The 20,218-nt window shown below is 39.1% G+C and overlaps 1 protein-coding gene across 2 annotated transcripts in view; it reads left to right on the forward strand.

Annotated features, from left to right (window-relative positions):
- Nucleotides 1-19,060, forward strand: part of SLC1A1 (solute carrier family 1 member 1) — a 59,615-nt gene extending 40,555 nt beyond the window's left edge. For both annotated transcript variants that reach the window (XM_027808455.2, XM_055699230.1), the window contains exons 5-12: nt 1,272-1,314; nt 3,086-3,193; nt 4,345-4,529; nt 6,571-6,678; nt 12,458-12,580; nt 13,114-13,308; nt 13,786-13,920; nt 16,927-19,060. In XM_027808455.2, the coding sequence (XP_027664256.1) occupies nt 1,272-1,314; nt 3,086-3,193; nt 4,345-4,529; nt 6,571-6,678; nt 12,458-12,580; nt 13,114-13,308; nt 13,786-13,920; nt 16,927-17,173 (1,144 nt within the window). In that variant the 3' untranslated portion in view covers nt 17,174-19,060. The remainder of the gene's footprint in view (nt 1-1,271; nt 1,315-3,085; nt 3,194-4,344; nt 4,530-6,570; nt 6,679-12,457; nt 12,581-13,113; nt 13,309-13,785; nt 13,921-16,926) is intronic.
- The last annotated feature ends 1,158 nt before the right edge of the window (nt 19,061-20,218 follow it).

Genomic DNA, 20,218 nt, shown 5'->3' on the forward strand with positions numbered 1-20,218 from the left:
GATGTCTTTAAGAATGACTCGGTTTCTCTGAGGTTTATATACAAGGTAGTTAAACCCAAAGCCCCATGTTAAACAATCCACAGCTCTTCCCAGCCTCTGCCCCCTCCTGCCTGTGCATGACCAGGATGGCAGCACCTTGGGTGGCTCATCTCATTCGTTATGGTCACTTGCCCAGGAATCAATAAGAGGAACTGCCATCAGCAGTATTATAAAACCTCATGCGGTCTGTTACCAGTAACTTCCACATAAATATTTCCACACAAATTCAACAGGGCTGATATAGTTCCATGCATTAAAAAGTCTTCCTATAGCAAGAAGTGGTGTGAACTGTAATTCAGAGTGGTCTAGGGTTTTGCTACAGTTACAGCTCAACTTCTTGTAAACAAGTTTAAGACTATGAATTAGGAGTTTGAGATCTGAAATACTTTTTAAAAGGAATTATAATTACTTTTTTGTATTAATCAGATTTAAGATCCAAATCCAGGAAGTCTTGTAAAGATTAAGGAAATTCCCAGGCTTGTACAAACTACTCTTGCCTTTGAAGGAATTTTGCTGTGAAAACTTGAAAAACAAAGTCAAGGGTTTGTGAAAGATCTGGAAGGAAGATAGAGACCTGCTTCAATATATAAACTACCTTTTTCCACACTGGACTGGGTAATCAATAAATACCTAATCAATGCTATTTTCTGCAATTGTTTGAAACCGGAATTGGCAGTTGGCACACAACTGGATTGCACTGATTCTGATCTAATTTCCTGATTTTTCAGTGTGCAGAAATGGTTCTTGACCCTGGAATGACATGTGGAAATCTTCCGTCAGCCAAGATTAATTTCTGGATTCAGAATTAGAACAGAGCACACCACATATCTGATTCTTCCAGCACAGTGTTTATATGAGGGGTTTTATTTTCTGCCTATATTTGACAAATCCTATAAAAACAGTGTGTCCTGTATTCCTCATGCAAATGATGAAGATGATACAGTAGAGAAAAAAAACACTGGGTTTAGTAGCTTACCAACAGAAATGTCCAATACTGAAAAATAAGCCAAAAAATCCAACTGTAGGAAAACAGTGAACTGGTCGTTAGGAGTCCTGAACTGTTAATTTCTTTGGGCTTTATATATGATGGTGCTAAATACACTGCTTTCTGGTTAAAGGGACACAGCCTGATCTGCTTTTCAAGCAGCAGATTTTATTGTTTTGTTTATATAAACAACTTGTTTTACTATGCTGTTTCAACTAATGTTGAAATGCTTATACCTTTTTAACAGGAACATGTTCCCAGAAAACCTTGTCCAGGCCTGTTTTCAACAGGTAAGTTTGAACATTGCTCTTTCCTACTGTAGTTTTTATTGCTCACTGCAAATTATTCTTGGTTTATGTCCCCAAAAACTATGTCAAGTAAAAATTATTTCTGAGAAGTCCAGGAGTATCTTAATCGCCCATAAAAAGACTTACTTTCAAGGCATCTTGGTTTCATTTCCGTTGTGATAAATGCTCTATTTTCAGCTATTAAGTCCTTGATCATCCTTTGCCAAAAGACACTGTTAGGAGCTGGGTGCAGAACCCAAGATGCATGTGAGAGGATTTTTACTTCTGGGATGGGTGTGAAGACCCTCAGTGTCTAATGAAGTCTGTGTAACTAGCCCTCACCCCGACATGTCTCACATCGGATGCCCATTGCCAGACCTGATAATGATCCATCTTAAGGAAAAGGCAGCCAGTTGGGTTTGTTTGAGACATCTTTTGGAGAAAGTGAGGTATGCAAGATGAAAGAGGAAACTACTGTCTATGTATCAGATTTACTTCAGATTCTGTCATCTTTATCTGTAAATATATCAATCGTTTTTTGTAATGCTCTCTGCTTCCCTTTTTAGTCTTGTCTAGCAGCTGCCTACCAGTTTATCTGAGGATTGTATGTGAGGTAGTTAACTTTTCCCAGGAAATTATGGTAACTGTCCTGCTGTGCACAGCACTGAATATATTTCCAGTTTATAAAACTTCTTCATATAGTTCTTCTTATATGTTAATTACTGTCACCTGACACTAAGGCGACAGATCATTTTAGGGTTCCTTTGCAGAATGATGAGGGCACTAAATTGTAGTTAGAATTAAAGCTTTATTTTCTTAACAGGATATTATGATTAGTATAACACAGAATTTATAACGAGAATAGCACAGGTTTTCTATAAACAGGGTCAGTGTAGTACAATATTGTAACAGCAGACTGGGTCAAATCTTAGTGCTTGGTTTACTGTATCAACATAGACTCAAAGAACATATAAAAGAATACAAATCCGTCATTCTGCAGAGGAAGCAGATGGCAGCAGAGGCATCCCTGGCCACTGGGAGGGTCCTGGGACTCTGTCCAGCAGCAGCTCCCGTCCAAGTTTCCCCTTAGGATTTGTAACAGCTTGGTTTTATAGACAGTGCTCTGGGTGCTGTTTTACTTCTCTGCTCAGTGGTGGGTGCCTGGCACCTTCAAGGCTGGTAAGGAGAGGACCAGCCTTGAGGCTGGTGGGAAGGGAAAGAAGAAAACTGGTTCATCTACTTGGAGCACAGGACCTTCAAGGCCTGATAATAAGGGGAAGGGGGACTAATAAAAGACCAGCTCGACCACAGAGAATGGCTTTGCCTTATATAATGGCATTAGTAACACTAACCACAGTACTAGAGATCTGGCTGTATCAGGTGCACCTGGCATCTGCTCTACAGACCTTTCCTGGAGTGGCTGTCAGCAATTTTGTCCAGAATGTTTGTCCCTGCAGAAAGTCCCCTTTCTATTGTCAGGCGCTGTATCTCATCCCCCAGAAGGCTGCACCAGGTCCACAGGGTACCCAAGAGCCTGGGGAGCAGAATTCATAGCATGTTATCTGTGAATCACTTGTTTGATCTACAGCATCCAAAGTACAAAACTGTGATGGCTCACATGAATTGGGAAATAATGTTTATCTATGTTTGCTACCCTCAAGTCAGATTGATTCCTTTTCCCATTATTTTTAATGGGTGAAGGGAATGCCTTTATTCATTCTTGACTTTCCTCATGTTTCTAAATAAGTTCTGTTTTTAAAAAAAACTTTTCCAGTATAAAACCAAACGTGAAAAGGTTGAAGCTACAACTGGCGTGGATAAAAATAGCACCACATTTACAGAAGAACCCATTACAACTGCTACGACAGCAGAGACTTCAGAGGTGTGACCTTTATTGTTTTATTCCTTTGTAATGTATGAAGTAGGGAGAAAGAGCAAAGAATAAATTTGGTTTAGTTGGTGTGGTTAGTGATTGGGAAAAGGAAGGAAATGGTACTTAGATTTTAGCAAGGGCACAAAACTTAATAAGTAAATGCTAGAGGATAGTATGAGGATCTTCTTCAATGGAAAGCAAGACAATGGAAGGCATTTTTAAATTAATAGTTTATTACTCTGCAAGAAAAAATGTAAAGAGACAGAACTGAAGAAGAGGTTTAAGAAACATCTGATTAGAAGTGTGGAAACCTGGGTGTTGATGGTTTATAAAACCTAGACTTACACTGGAGGAGATGGAGAAAGGAATTAAATAGAATATGAACACAGGCTATGAACAGTACCAAATCACTATGCATTTTATTATACTTCTTCCAAATTTCATCTCACAGTAATGAGAGCATGGGAACATGAGCTATATGAAAAGATAATAATTGAATTCTGAAGCAGGAGGTAACAAAGAATTGCACTCTTTCTTTCATATGTTCATACTGCACAAACACAGAGGAATGCGTGAATACCTACCTATGTAGGACTTTCATGTTATGTGCATCCAATTCTGCTATAAATTATGCAATTTCACTGGTTTCAGATGATCAATAGATTGTTAAACTTGGGGCAAAACTGGACACTATTGTCTCAGTTCTTATGCAACAAACTATTTCTCTTAAATCCAGACACAAACCCTCAAATTCCTCAGAAGTAACCGCAAGGATTCTACATCAGCTGTGGTTTTTTTCTCCATGGTAGGGATTAAGTCTTGAGTGTATTGAAGGTATGACTGTGGATACCTAGACTTTGCCATACTTTGTGTTGTAAGTCTACAGAAAGGGCAACGTAAATTAAGAGGTGTTTTATCCACTGCTAGGGTTTGGTCACATCGTTGCATAACTTTAAAATACAAAGCTTGGAAAGATAATTTAGTTCTACCTTCGTTACTGAACTTGCCCATTTGGCACTGCCAGAAAGGGAATAGAGTGACTGCAGAAGAGTTCTGTGTCTTTTCAAAGAAAGATCTAAATATGTTTTAATTTTAGAACTCTTTAAATTCAATTTGATGTTTTCAGATAGTAACATTTTTCTCTTGAATCTGATCTATAGAACAAAACCCAAGAATACAAAATCGTGGGCATGTATTCTGATGGCATCAATGTGCTGGGGTTGATCGTCTTCTGTCTTGTTTTTGGAGTGGTTATTGGGAAAATGGGAGAGAAAGGACAAGTGCTGGTGGATTTTTTCAATGCACTGAACGAAGCTACAATGAGAATAGTTCAGATAATTATGTGGTAAGTCCAAGGACACACTGGCATTTGCTAACAACTTACTTAAGTGGGTTTTGTCATTGAAGAGGTAGGAGAAGACTGACACTTCATGTTTGTTTTTCTATAGTGCTTTACAGCAAACAACTTTAAAAGAAAGGCTGGTAAAAAGTTTCCTTTCTACAGAATTTGATCCTTTTGAGGAAACTGGAGATAGAGCTTCCACTTACTATATACTAAAGAAACAGTCCTATTGGTATACAAGAAACCCAAGTTTTTCAAACATTCTTGCTAGAGGTTTAGATCAAACCAGTACAGCTGCACTAGTGATTTCAGGACTGTAGAAGCATAACCACCCACATGCTGTTCTCAGTCTGGAACACTACTCGTTGATAGCCATTATGTTCCCCGGATAGCAGTCCTTGGAGCTAAGTTCCTTTAGAGATATAAACTAATATACAAGCCACAGCACAGAGCAAAATCCAAAGTGGTATGCAAAATACAACTTAACATCATTTACCTTCTGCTAACAGGTTTTGTGATAGAATATTCTTGCAATATTCTTTCACAATAGTCTCAGACGGGAAAAACAATTTAAAGTGTAATAACTCATCTGACAGTGGTTGGACTTCACTGCCATTCACAGAGCTTTTGTTCGTGCAGATCACAATTATGGGATCAGAGCTATAAACACACGCAATCCTTTCCAGAGTTTGATCCTACATGTCGTGTGCCTTATGCCATTTACTACAATACTTCCCTCACATCCGTATGTTTCACGTAAAGAGTAGCTTATTGGATCTGGCCCTTCCATGGATTTTTCTTCTGTCACAGCACACTGAGATGCCTGTAAAACAGCAAACCTGTCCAGGGTTTAGTTGCACACTGCTTGCTGCCTTTAAAAAAAGGTAAATCAGTTCTAAAACTTTTGTGCTAGGCAGCTGGTTCAGTCCCCAGCTGAGTTACAGCCCCATGAAACAGGCTGCCTCCCTGTGCAGCAAGTTACCACTAATGAGGCACAAGAGTCAGCACATGCTACAAATACAGGATCCTACTCAGCAGCTGACTGTCTGTTGTCTTGCATGTGCCTGAAGCTGTGGCTACAGGCTGCCTGGCTTTCTATAGATGGGGGATCCATTGTCTTGAATAAGGTGAAGTCTGATGCTGGCAGTGTTGGCATTAGTTCTGCTTTTGCCGAGTCCAGGGTTCCAGAGGAACTAGGAGTCCCTACTTTGCACAGGGACAAGGTACTGTTTTATTTGTGAGATAACACATGCACACTGTATTAATTTATACTTTTAAATGGATACATTTTACATATCCACAAATTTATAAATTAATTTATTATTACTCAAAGCTCTGAAGTGACAGCTTGTCTCTGTGACAGCCTGCTCTCTGGTACCAAAAGGAACGCAGCGCAGCTGGTGCTAGTATAAGTCCTGATTTTTGCCTTGAATTTTCTCTAGGCAGTAGCCCATGCAGCTATTCCTGTCTGTAAGGCATGGTCTTGTGTAAGTTTACCGGGGGATGGAGACCTCTCCATCAAGCAACACACTGATGACTGTATTATCCCAGCATACTAAAATCACTCTTTATTTTGTGCAGGTGACACATATATAGCCCCTAGTGCTGCAGGGCAGCAGCTGTAAGCACAAGAGACCTTCCCTATCTGTGTGTGATTGCTGAATGCAGATATTGGTCTCAGCCCTGCACACTTCCACCTCCAAGTAAGCTTATGGCTATGCATAAACATTTGGTGCAGTAGGGCAAAGCCCATGCCCCTTGCCAGCTTCTGTGTATTCTGTGATACCAGGTCATGCAGTAGTTCTTCAACTACACAAATTTACTCTGGTTTTCTAATTTTTTTTTTTATCACCTCTGTTGTAGTCTGCTGCAAGTGACTAAAATTTGTTGTATAATAGAATACATAAAAAGATATTCAGTTGTGTAATAGAATATTTAAAAATCTACATATTTTGTAAAGTTATACTGTATGAGATATTATTCTGTGTTGAGCACTCAGTATTTCTGAGAGTGCATTTTTAATCGCTTTATTTTTGCTTTCTAGGTATATGCCAGTTGGTATCGTGTTTTTAATTGCTGGGAAGATAATAGAAGTTGAGGACTGGGAAATCTTCCGTAAACTGGGTCTTTATATGGCTACAGTACTAAGTGGGTATGTTGTTTGTTAACAATGAAATAAATGTGTGCAGTTTTTAGAGCTCAGTTGATTACAACTCAATTAACCATAACATCCAGCGTCTTCTATGTCAGAGATAAAAATCCTTGTCAGTAAAAATTATGTGAGAATATTCTGAATGCACGTTTTGCTGAATGTATATTTTTTTAAAAAAAAGTCACTGCCTTGCATTCTGGGGGAAAAAAAAAAACCCCAAAGGCTGTTCTTGTATTCATTGTTTAGTTTTCTCAGCTTGGTACTGAAACAGATAATACCATTGTATTTTTGAGAGTAGTAATGCTTCTGTTAGATACTAGAAGTTGGAAAAGTGTGAAGTTGTGAATTATGGCATATTTGGGATTGTCAACCTATTGAATATACACTGGTATCTGGATTAAGTTGGGAGCCTCCATGGGACCTGTGGGGCAAGGTGTACCAGCATAGGCACAGCACCACTGTCCAGCACAAATGCCTGTTAAGTGCAGGGCACAATAAATGATGTCAAAGAGGAAACTGACCCTTCCCACCTCAGAGCAGAGCAGGCAGCTGACATCAAGAGAAGTGCTGGGGGTTGCACTGTTAATCCCCTCAAGGCAAAGGTAGCTGGTGAAGCTGCAAAAGCGGCAGTTGCTATCTAAATAATTTAGTCAAGAAACAAAACATTTTTTTCTAATCTTTTTCTAGACCTGTGGCTGTGTAGAACAGTCTGGGCTGGAGGAGGTTACACCTGTGCTATGTGGAACCTTTCAGATGTGGAGACTTAGAAGGGCAATTTACTGTTCCAAGTGATACAGGTTATAATACTAGTTCATTATATATCTCTGAAGACTATCCTACAAAGAACCCTTTTGATAGATAAATGGATATTACAGTCCAAATAAGTTAAATGCATTTAAATTTCTGGTTCCAATTCAGTGAAGCGTAACTTCTAGGTTGTCTTGGTTCATTGCCTTAGCAACCACTTCGGTAATTCCTTCAGTATACTAAGGATTTATTCATGTTTTGTCTAGAGGCTAGATACAAAGTCGTTCAAGAGCTTATTTCCCCCCACGTTATGCATACACGTGCTATTCTTCTGTTGTCACTCATACACTTTCTGACAACCAAGCAGAAAGGTAATATGTTAGTATGTATATATATATATATATACATAGACTATATAGCTCCATAAATAGTGAAGAAGGAGTGTAGGTTTTTTGTTGGTGTTTTTTTTTTACAATTATCTGTGTCATGGTTTAACCCCAGCCAGTCATTAAGCACCACGCAGCCGCTCACTCACTCCCCTCTCACCCCAGGGATGGGGAGGTGTTGATGCAGAAGGCTCAGAAACAACTTATACGAGCAATGTGATCCAGTTAGTGCCACTTTAAGGGATGCACAGCAATTTATACTTTACAGATGCTATTAATAGACTCACAGCAATTTATACCCTCAGCTAAAAACACACATGCTACGCTGGCTTGTTATGTAAAAGGTGACAGGTTAAAACTACTCATTCACACGCTTCCACCTCCCCTATGACTGGTCCCAGTGTGGTGCCCACACACTGCTCCCCCCTTGCGCAGGCATCCTGTTTTTTCTCATCTTTCTGTCCAACTCTTTTATTTCTCTGCAAATACACGGTTTCTTTGTCTCCCTTGGCCTTACATATGTTCTTCATAACACCTGCAGCTTGTTACAGCCTTGGCCTGCTATTACAGCAAAGTTACTTGGTCTGGACTGCTCATAATATGTCCGTTGTCTTCCAGCCACTCCACAGGGAGGAGAGGTGGAAAGCAATGTAAAACTCAAGGGCTGAAATAAGAACAACTTAATTGAAACAGAATAAAAATTAAAGAACAATAATAACAATGATGACAATAACAGTTATAATGAAAAGGGGGAGGGAAAGAATAAAATCCAGAGGGAAAGGAAGAAAGGAACATGTGGTGCACAGTGCAACTGCTCAGCGCCCGCCGGCCGATGCCCAGCCAGTCCCTGAGCAATGACCTGCCCTCCCCAGCCAACACCCCAGGTATATATACACCAGGCATGGCATCCCATGGTATAGAATACACCTTTGGCCAGTTCGGGTCAGCTGTCCTGGCTGTGTCCCCACCTTATTCCCTGTGCCCCTCCAGCCTCTTCGTTAGTAAGGCCTGAGGAACTGAAAAGTCTCACATCAAAGCCAAAACGGCACTGCACTAGCTCCTAAGTAGATGATTAAGTCCATCCCACCTGAAAGTAGGACAATTTGCTAGATAATTGTATTTATTTAAAAGTTGTTTGGGTGGGTTTTTTTTATACATAAGCCAGTATGTTTAGACTAGTTGTTAAAAATCATTTGAGGTATAATGACTTCCTAAGTAAAAATTACAGCTCCAGAAATAGTACTGGATCATGGCTTTTTCAAAATGTTACAGAGATGAGTGCAGGTTAACATTTGTCTAATGCATAATCCAGTTTTTTGAGTTTGCATTTAGACTTGGAAAACAAATCAAATTTTTAAAGGGTGCAAAAGCTGATGTTTGCCAAGAGACTGTAAAACAAAAGACTAATAGTTCTATATAAAATATACATGAGACCATGACCGCAAGTAACGTAGGAGTGATTCATAGAATGACAATGTATCACTTCTGCAGGTTTGCTATGTTATTAATCAGAGGAGGAATATGTTGAATGGATTATTACTGCCCTTGGACTTAAGTTTTAGATCACATAGCATGTTTAATGACTGTTTACCGATCAATGGTTATTATTTGTACTGTGACAGAGTGTATCTTCCTTAAGATGTGTGTGAAGATACAGTGCCTTCTCCAGAGTGCAATTGTAAAGTAAACTAACACCACGTATTACCATTCAGCTGGTAACCATGGGCTTGACAGGTACAACAATTTAAAATAGGTTCTGAGGTGCAATCAAAAAGGTTGTAAATAATAAGGGTGCCCACCTGCACATCCTTGGAGAGAAAAAGCCTGTGTGCCACCAAACTCCCTTGCACATGCCACAGTTTTCCCTGACGGGTGCTAGCATAGATCTTTGCAGCATTTCTGTCTCTTACAGAATGGCCTACAGCAGGTGATGCTCAAGGTGTTGTGGAGAAGGGCTAACAACAGCACATTCTATGCAAAACTGGTGATTAGGGAGAGCATGTTGGAACTGGATCACAGGAAGAAAGATGACAATGTATACACAAGGCTTTAGGCTTCAGGGGAAAGGTGCTATATTTTCCAGCTGGCAAGAATACTCCTTCTCCCACCTCGCAGCGAACAGAAGTAGTTGTGCTCTTTTTTTGTTTTGTTTTCTTAAACACTGCTGTTCCCACCATCTTTTTAGTTTTCATCCTTATTTGCTTGACCTTTCCTGTTTGCAGGTGTTCTATTCATCAGCATCTTCTGTAGCTGTCCATCATCCTGTCTTTAAGCTTGATCCTGAGAATTACAGGTTATTTTAAACATATTTCTTGTATTTCAAATCAAGAAAAATGTACAGGAGCATGAGGGCTGGTATGTCTTATCCTCCTCTTCCTTTGCTTTAACTTCCCTCCCCAGCTCATCTTCTATCTCATCTTCATGCCAACTTTATTATTCATGACCTTTCACATTCTCAGCTCGATCAACTCTCACCCACTATTTTCTGCAATGCATCTCAGCCTTTATGTCTTCTTCAGATCACCATGAGAGAACAGACTTCCCCCAGTGCCTCTGCTCCAGTTGGCCACTAAATATCTTCAGCCTCTCACTTTTAATAGTTGCAGGTTTTTAATGTCAGGATGAGGACATGTTAGCAGTCACAGAAGAGGAAGATCAAAGTAGGAGGCATAATACAAGTGCCAGAGGACTCACAGCCTGAGGTAGACAGGAGGAAAATAAAGAAGGAAGCTGCAACAAGCCAACTCTGTCTTGTCTATGCCTTTGCCTCTTCTGAAGCGGCAAGGCAGCTGCATCTCTGGACACTAGAAGGAATGCCAGTTTGAGATTCTGAGGGACAAGAATCTTCCTATCTTAAAATTGAACGTTATTAGAATTTCTTTTACCAGTTGCTGATTATGATTTTTGGTATAAAAATTTCTGCTGCTTCCTATGAGTTGCATTTCATGCATGAAACTAAATATTACTTTGAGTTTCATGCAAGTCAGTAGTAGCAAAACAGATATGCACAAATACTTTATTTTGGATAATGTCGTGTTCATGCTGCCACTAAAAAAGTGCAGATCTAAATTTTTCAAAATACCTACTTGGAAGTCAGTGTGCTCCTAGATGTAGATATACTTGAAATGTTTATTGTCTTCAACATTTATTTAAGATGCTGAATGGCTTGATTTTTTTTTCTTTATGTTCTGCAGAATTCAATTTCTGAATGCCTGTTCTCAGGCACCATTGTATAAAATGTTATGCTTCTTTCTAGAGTTCTTTACAAAATTTTATCAATACATGTTGCATGCTGTTATTTACATTCCACTAAATAAATGATTTGTTCACGTACGGAATGAAAACTCTTGTGCCTCTTGCTTTTAAAAGGGTAGTCTTTCCAAGGAAGCAAATAGTTAGGTTTTGTGTGTGATTTTTAGTTCTGTTGTGGATTTCTGTGCTGTGGCTACTGCTCTCTTAATTGCCTATTTTTGGCTACCGTGATTTATTGCTATCTTTATCAGCTGCTCTGAAATCATAAGGCAGTATTAAAACACAGTAATGTTCACAAGAACATCTTGTGAGGACAGAATAAAAATCCTAAGATCATACATGACAACAGTTCTGGGCTTTATGTTTCCAGGCTATCATAATTTCTTTTCACAGGAAGCTGATGTTGCTGTAATTGCTTGCAACCTTTGAACAAAGGAAATATATCACAGACCCTTCATGTATATTTCATTTCAAATATATTCACAGCAGGCTGTTTGCCTCTAACTTTAATGCCCACAAAGATCTGTATTCATATGTATTCAGGATTAATGCACAATGTTCAAAATTAATGCACAAGTTGAAGGGTGTATTTGTCCCTGAAACCTACTCAAATATCCAGTCAGATACAGCTGAGCAGCTAAAGGCAAGAGGACAATTTGATCTTTCGCATGTCAGCACACTTAGTTTCAGAAATTAATAGTTTCAAAAGACAGTATTTCAGTATTTTGCAACATTTAAGATGGCAACACTACATGTATCTCATTTATACACTCTGAAATACCTCACTGCATTTTAATTATAGACATAAGCTTACACAGTTTGCTACAAAGTAAGTGGATTTTTTTTTAATAGGATCATGTTTGAAGTTTCTGCAGAAAGATGTGGACTTCATCTGCCCCTGACTGGGAACCATACTTACCTTTAACTGCAAAACATGTTCTATAATAAAGCCAGAGAAACTTAGAAAAATAATATGATTTGTTTTTCTGATTTGTCTCCAGTCTGCATTGTAAGGATTTGACAGGAGAGTGGAGTGATTTGGTGTTGTTTCAAATGACCCTCTATATATCAGTTTTAAAATTATTACTTTAGTTTTCTCATCTTCATCTGTTTACAGTTATTTCCAATATATTTCCTGTTCTACTTTGGAAAGAGAGACTCTCTCTCCCTTCCAAAAGAAAGTTTAGAACAGCACTAGTCTGCTTTTCTTTTTTTTTTTTTTTTCTTTTTTACGAAGGCATACTCTAAATTTTAAACATAGGTGTCACTAAAGTCACCTTTAGTGTTTCATAAGTGTACTTGAGGGCAGAACTAGATGCATATTATCAACATCTTACTAAAACAAGGCAATGAGATGGATCCATTTGTTTAACTAGTCTTATTTTATTTTGCAGACTTGCAATCCATTCCACTATAATTCTGCCACTGATCTACTTAATAATAGTAAGGAAAAATCCATTTCAGTTTGCTATGGGGATGGCTCAGGCACTTCTGACAGCCCTCATGATTTCCTCCAGGTAAACAAAAGAAACATTTATTTTCTGTAATGTTCTTAGTAGTGATTGCATTGTTTGTGCTCTGACGTTATTGTTAGCTCCTTTGTTTCATACCTGATTTTGTCTGGACAATTCTGAATCCACTGGAGCTCGAAATACCACTTTCATCGTTATTTCTGTAGTACCCAAAGGGGCACTATAGACTGCGCTGGCCTTACACCAAACAAGCATCTGCTCCTCCCAGGAGTAGGAAGTTCTTTGCTGTTCAGTTCATTAATCACAGACTCTAGTGAGTTTAAGCTGTTGCACTTTTTCTGTGACTACATACGTCATAATGATTTTACCATGTAATTTTAAGGATAACTAAGACTTTGTTATTTCTACCTGTAATTAGAAGAGATAACAGAAGATACTTGGTTTTTCATGGTGCAGCCTTCCTGCCTACCTTAGATGTCCATTTGAGTCTTAAAGCAGATCAGGCTCTGAGGAAAAGTAAAGATAAGGGAAGTGGTATACTGTTGCCTGCACTTACTTTGTGTTTATCTGTGTGCCAGTTCAGCAACTTTGCCTGTCACCTTCCGCTGTGCAGAAGAAAAAAACTTAATTGACAAAAGAATTACCAGATTTGTTCTTCCAGTTGGAGCTACCATCAACATGGATGGCACAGCTCTTTATGAAGCAGTAGCAGCTGTGTTTATTGCACAGCTGAATGATTTGGAACTGGATATTGGCCAAATAGTTACCATTAGGTAAGACTAAAGCCATCATAAGGGTTTTATAATGAATGGTACATTAACTTTAGATACCTCGTTGAAGCTATCGTTCACAGCACGGGGGGTAACAAACATTTTCACTTCTTGGTTCAAGGCCTTGCCTGTGCAACGTGGTGAGGAGGTGGGGTGGGCCAGGACACACATCTAGTATACAGCATGGTTTTGAAAATTGCCATTATTCTTCCACTGCAAACACTTGCCAACCCACCTTGGCCTCTGCCTCTGTCCAGTTTGATGGTTAGCCATGCATTGCCTGTTACTCTGCAGTGTAACTATGGCAGTGTCTATACATGACTTGAACCGTAAACCAGTTGAGTAGATACTATTCAAGACAAAAACTGGAACATTTGGGCTTCTTCTTGCAGTGAAATAAGTCTATTTGTGCCAGAAAATAAAGTTTCTATAAGCAACATGTATTCTGAATGCCTTTTCTGGGCTTTATTTGGGATTTAGTGTCACAGCCACAGCTGCCAGCATTGGGGCTGCAGGCGTCCCCCAAGCTGGACTTGTCACCATGGTGATTGTATTGAGCGCTGTCGGTCTGCCCGCCGAAGATGTTACCCTGATCATTGCAGTTGACTGGCTTCTGTAAGTTTAAGGCACTTGATATTGAATTTTGTTTGTTTGTTTGTTTTTAATGTTTACATAAGCTGTGTGGGAACATGTAGGTCTGAGAAAGCAACAAAATCATTTAGGACTGTTGCTGGATTTGTATAAAGATTCTTGGCTTGTTCGATTGAGTTGAATGCAGTAGCAAAGCTGGTCCTGAACTCCACATGCACACACATGGCAGCCTGTACATGGGTCTTTGCTGCCAGCATTACTTTGCTGGGGCTGTTCCTCACAGAGAGTTTCCTAAAGACCCAGTCCCTTGATCAACAACGATATGCATGCAAACTTGGAAAGCATTCCTTATGCCTGATCCTAACCGTCTCACCTCGGAGCACATCAAAACCCCTCAGTCCCATTAAGCCACTCTTTCTGGAGAGAAGCATTTTGACCTGAAAACTTTTCTGTTCAACTTAGCAGGGAAACATCTCTGTGTTTTTCAAAATACTTCAAAAGACTGAAGAATCACAGAGTGTAATCTGGAGTTCAGAAGGACATCAGCATTCAGTTTTATCCCATGATTCACTAGAAAGAGTAACAGGATTCACAAGTCTGCCTCCTAAACTGTGTGAGCTTTAGTGTTCACACCAAGGTCTCGTTTGCCTGCAGTAACTCAGCATGGATGATATTTCACTGGTATCAATGCAGAGATCTCAATCATTTTATAGCCTCTGTATGTCATCTTCTTAGACTCATATTTACAGTCAAGGTAAATGCATTCCCGTTCCTCCCCCACGCTTCCCAACCATTTTCTTGGAAGGATTTCCAGCAGCAACTTAGGCCTTTCACAGTTTTTTATAATTTATTTGATTATATAACTCAGTTTTGCAAGCTGTAGAGAGAAATACCAGTCTCCAGAAAACCAGGGCTGTTCAGTGGATCCAAGAATCAATTCAATTTCTGTGTAAGCATCATTGCTCCAAAGAAACCAGCTCCAGCCACAGGTGCATTCTCCCCATCAGCTGTCTGCAATAGAGTCTAATAGATTTGTTTGTGCTGCACAGTAATTTTGTTTTCTCCAAATCTTTTCTTTTCTGAGTGGGCATTTAGTTTTGTTAAGGATGGTGAAGATCATGACAAACTACTGGCTCAGAGCAGGTGTCTACAGAAGAGTAAGAACAGAACAAATGTATATTGGTTCTTTTCCCAAGGTACTCTCCTAGACTCCTGCAAATTGCAGATCTCACAGTTCCTGAGCTAGAGGTGGTGTTTGCTTTTAAGAGTTCTCAATAGATTTCTTCTTTTAAAAGCTTTTTAAAAGCTTTATTGCTTTTAGGACCCATATAAACTTCTAGATTTCTCTAAGTTCTGAGAGGAATTCCACAACCTAACAATATGTTGTTCAGAGACATATTTAATTTTGTTTGGTTTAATCTACATCCTAATAATTTTATTTCATATCCTCTAGTTATTTGGCCGGGGAGGAGGAGAACAGTAATCTCCTGTTTCTCATAGTAATCATAATTTTATGGATCTGATTTCGTCTTTACTTTGAAAGTCCAGAATTAATGTTATTCTTGGGCACAATACAAATACAGTGAAGCTACATGTTCCACCACAAAATAGACAAAGAATTCAAGCTGTTTCTGATTCTAATTGAGATATTTTACAGGTTAATGTGTCTTGCTGTGTAAAGCAAATTAAAGATTAATGTCATGTACCAGGGATCATTGCCAGTGCATTTTGCACCTCAGCAAATGGAATGCACATCATGATGCTACGCAGATTATTAACACTTTCACCTTTTGTACTTACTGCCTAAAAGGTATTATTTTGCAACCTGCTAGCAGTGGCTTATTAACAACTTCTAGTTAATTCTGAACTTACCAAGATTTTATTGCATAGGCTTGAGGAGTACTTCCATGCTTTTAATGAAGGATAGAAATATTTTGAGAATAGAAATATTATGAAGATGAGTTTTCAGTGCTGTTGATTTTCTCACTTGTCACGCTTATCCTACTAGAATTTTACTTTACCCCTCTCTCTTTTTTTCCTACCATGTATTTCCTTTCCACATGGAGAACACATGGCACTTTCTAGCACTGGAGTTCAGCAGTTGTAGTAGAATATGTGTATGACACATGCCAATTCACTATTGTTTCTGCAGTCACTTCTATTTGAGAATATATTTACCTCAACATCTCTGGACAGGCAGAGTAACTTGTTCTGCCATAAAGCCCTTGAAGTGGTGTGTAGCTGACAAGACAAACAGGGAAGCATGACTTTCCACTGTCCCTGCCTTACTTCCATGCCGATTTTCAAACTTTAGTACATTGCATGGTTTTGTTTCTCGATATTTAAGACCTGCAAGTCACATTTCTTTTGGGGAGAAAAATCAACAGTACAGAAGTGTCATATTCCTGTAAGTGACTTGTTTAATACAACTTTATACTTCAACCCTTTAACAATGAAAGGATTGTTAAAATAGCCGACTGTTAAGGTAACAGAAGATAGCCTTTCCCATTTGCAGCATTTGGGCCAGAATACTGAAAATACTGAGCTAGGTGTTCCTCTGGCTGGGAAATAACTGTTAGAAAGACAAAATGCACAACACAGACTCTTTTGCTGCACCCTACAGTCTCTCTTCCTGACAAAAGCAGTCTGATCACAAAGAGAACCAGCTGTGTAGCATACTTCAGGACCTGAGATGTGATCCCTACAACATTTTGTAAGGCTGTGCACAGCAGTGTGATTACTACTATAACAGACTAGTGATGTGACTTGCAGCTTTACAACACTTTACAAAGTAATTTGTCATGAAAATGACTCCAGGTTTGTTCAAATACATGTGCGAAAAATTCTGTTTCTTGCGAAAAATTCTGTTTCTTGTTCTACAACATTTTTTTCTTTTAATTGCAGAATTGCTTGGAATCTGCACTGGGGAAAAAAACCAGATCTGCATTTGCTAGAGTAGCTTACTTTCACTGAAAGGATTTTCTAAGGAACATAGAGAATGGTTTGTCTGACAACATTTTTGTTCCATAGGGATCGATTCAGAACAATGGTGAATGTCTTGGGAGATGCCTTTGGTACAGGGATAGTGGAGAAGCTCTCTAAAAAGGAGTTGGAGCAGATGGATGTCACCTCTGAAGTCAACATAGTCAACCCTTTTGCCTTGGAAACAACAATACTTGATAATGATGAAACAGAGACCAAGAAATCGTACGTCAACGGAGGCTTTGCTGTAGATAAGTCTGACACCATATCCTTCACACAGACATCTCAGTTCTAAAGCCAGTAGCTTTCAGGTAAAACAGGAGCACTAAAGGACATGGCCATATGCAATATCTCAAAAAGCTTAAAGGGTAATTAAGAATTAATTACATCTCACATGCATTTGATTAATACACAGACTCTGATTCTCCTTAGGAGTTCTGCCCCCTTCTCATCACCTCTCCCAACAATCTGAACTCACTACTTTTAGTCCTTGCTGATAGGTTGAAGACAGTTGTAAAATACTTCTGTTTGTTTGTGTGTGTGGTTTTTTAAAGAGTATACACTACTGCTGAGGGTATGAAATGCCTCTTTGGAATCAGCATGCTCATAAATGGGTATCTTTGCTGGGGCAGCCAAACTTGTTATACTCAGGAGTAGCACAGCATTTCGTGTCTTATCCACATTACAAAGCACCTGTATGAAATCCCTTCTAACATCCTTGCCTTCTAAACAGATTGCACTGTACTTGATATCTACTGTAACTTGATCATGTGCCAAAATACTCATTTCTGCAGCTGGGAGGATACCACTTGGGTGATTCAGGAAGGAACAGACCAGAAAGGCCTTGTAATAAGTATTTTACTATGAACAGGTTTTTTTGTTTTCTTTAATTGTGAAATAACTGGGCATGGAATAATTTGTAGTGTTTATGTAGCTAGGTTTCCCTATGTCATTCATGTGAATGCCAGCTGCTGGGATTGGCCTTCAGCTGTGAAATAAATTGCTGTGGATTTGCTTTTCTGGCATTTGAAGAGTTTTTGTAAAGTGATACTTCACTGATTTAGGTCGGCTTTGATGGCCTCCTAGTACATTTCCATCAGAAGCAGAAATAAGTCTGTTTACTGTTGTTCACCTTTGACTCTAACCAAACATTAATCAGCCCAGAAGTAGGTAGAAGTCATGAAGATGAAAATAGAATATATAGTAACACATAGTGCAAATTCTAAACATTTCCTCCTTGGAATAAAACCAGATATAATAAGAATGTATGAGGCATACCTTTTTCTAGAAAGAAGCCACTGTTGTCAAACCTTTTCTACAGTCTGGTTGGTTTTTCACTCCTTGGTTTAGTTTGCCAGTTGAACATGCAAGTTTGTAGCTGCAGTACTACTACAGTCCGAACATGTCAGTTAAACTGTATCTTATGATCCAGGACCCAGAGAGTCATGTCTTCAGGTGGCTTGCTATAGAGTAAGAAGCACCAAGAACTTCCTCATAAGAAATCTCCATTTTCTAACACATTTTATACAATATTTCCATGGTGCAAAACACTCCCAAAGGAGGAATTGCTGTAACAAATTTTTTTGCCTTGCACATTAAAGTCATCAGCCATTTTATATGTAAACTGAAATTCATATGCAGTTCTTTGTTTGTAAATAAGCTTGTGGTAAACCTAAAATTGCACTCGTTTGCTAACAAAAAAATCTTCAAGTCCTTGCAGTGTTACATACTCAATTCAGTCCTACACTTTTTGTATTTAAATAAACCAGAAGCGTGCCAAAGAGAACTGATTAAGAAAACAAGAAATATTTACTGTAGATTTTGGTAAATTGCACCTTAAATCAACAATTTGATGAGACATAATACTGTATTTAAATTAAACATTGTAAACTCTATGGAAGTGTTAATCTAAGTATTGGTACGTTTATAAAAAATGAAGAAAATGTACAGATTAAGTAAATCCATGTTTTACCTGTGCAGAAATAGTGTGAGACAGCCTTGTACAGCTTTGCTTATGAGAAGAAAAAACCCCACCAGTTTCCACAATTAGCCTATAATCTATGCATTGTCTTTGCTTTTTTAAGTCACCCTTTTATGATCACTTCATTATACAGTCACTCTGTTATGATGTACTGTGAACAGTGTTCCTAATGTGTTCTATAATAAATAATTTCTCTCTTTACTTTTGTTTTAGCCTACCATCCTCTCCTCACTGTAGAATATTCAGTTCTTTAGCTATAGCAAGGAAAACAAATTTAGGATTTATGTTATCTTCACTAGTGACTTGGCTGTAGCTTTAGCAAGAATTACTCTTCTTCCAATAAAATAAACGCTTAAGAGCACAATGCTGAGATTGCAAGAAGGCCCTCTAACTACGGGTGATTTGGGTTGGGAGTATACTATTAAACACACACTACACACAGGATTATTTATTTATATGGATCAGATTCAACTAGGCAGGGGTTGATGGTGGTGTTTTGCTACTTATTCACCACCAAGAGACCAAACCAGATGCTGTTAAGTCCAAGGATGCTTCTCCTGACACAGTATTCTGGGTATGTAGCTTCTGTATATGTGGAAACATCCTGCATGGGCAATGCATCCTCTTTTCCATAGTCTCCTGGTCTGGAAGCTTTGGAGAGTGGTGGAGAGACTCCCATCAGAGAAACACCTGCAGATTTTGGTCCTTTAAACCATGTTATGTTCCTGCAGGGTCTTTGCGGCTGCAGAAGTTATCACAGGACTGGACCCTGCATTTTAAATAGCATGTGTGGCTTTAAATTATGGAAGACATGGTTACCCACTCACATTCCTGCTGAAATACTCAGGGATTTGTAGTCCACTCTCAGCACTGAGAAAAGAAAGCACCTGGACAGAAACATGCACGGGTCAGCTGTATCCTCTCCATAAGAGTTTAAACTGCATTAAAAAGTTATGATACATGCAGTTCACTTGTTCTTTAATCTTCCCTGACAAGAACAGAAACTGTGCAGTTTGATATTTTCAAAGACACAACCAACCACTCCCCCAAACTCATGATTAGGTTCCTCTCACAAGTTACAATTTCAGGCCCCATATGACTAACTACAATGTACCTTGGAGCATCTCCTGTCACCAGCAAGTGTGATGCCAGACAATGGAGCATGCACAGCTGTGCAGAGCTACAGCCAGGCAGAGTTCTCCTGTTTTTCCTTTTTCCATGTTTTCTACATGCAGCTTTTCCTTGCCGACACCTGGTGCACTTGGTGGACTGGAGAGCACAAGGCAGGCAGGGTTGCCAGCGCATAGGAGGAAGACCAGGCAAGGAGCAGCAACAAAGTCACAGCACCATGACCACCAA

This window comes from Falco cherrug, chromosome Z (genome assembly GCF_023634085.1).
Source record: "Falco cherrug isolate bFalChe1 chromosome Z, bFalChe1.pri, whole genome shotgun sequence".
Lineage (NCBI taxonomy): Eukaryota > Metazoa > Chordata > Aves > Falconiformes > Falconidae > Falco > Falco cherrug.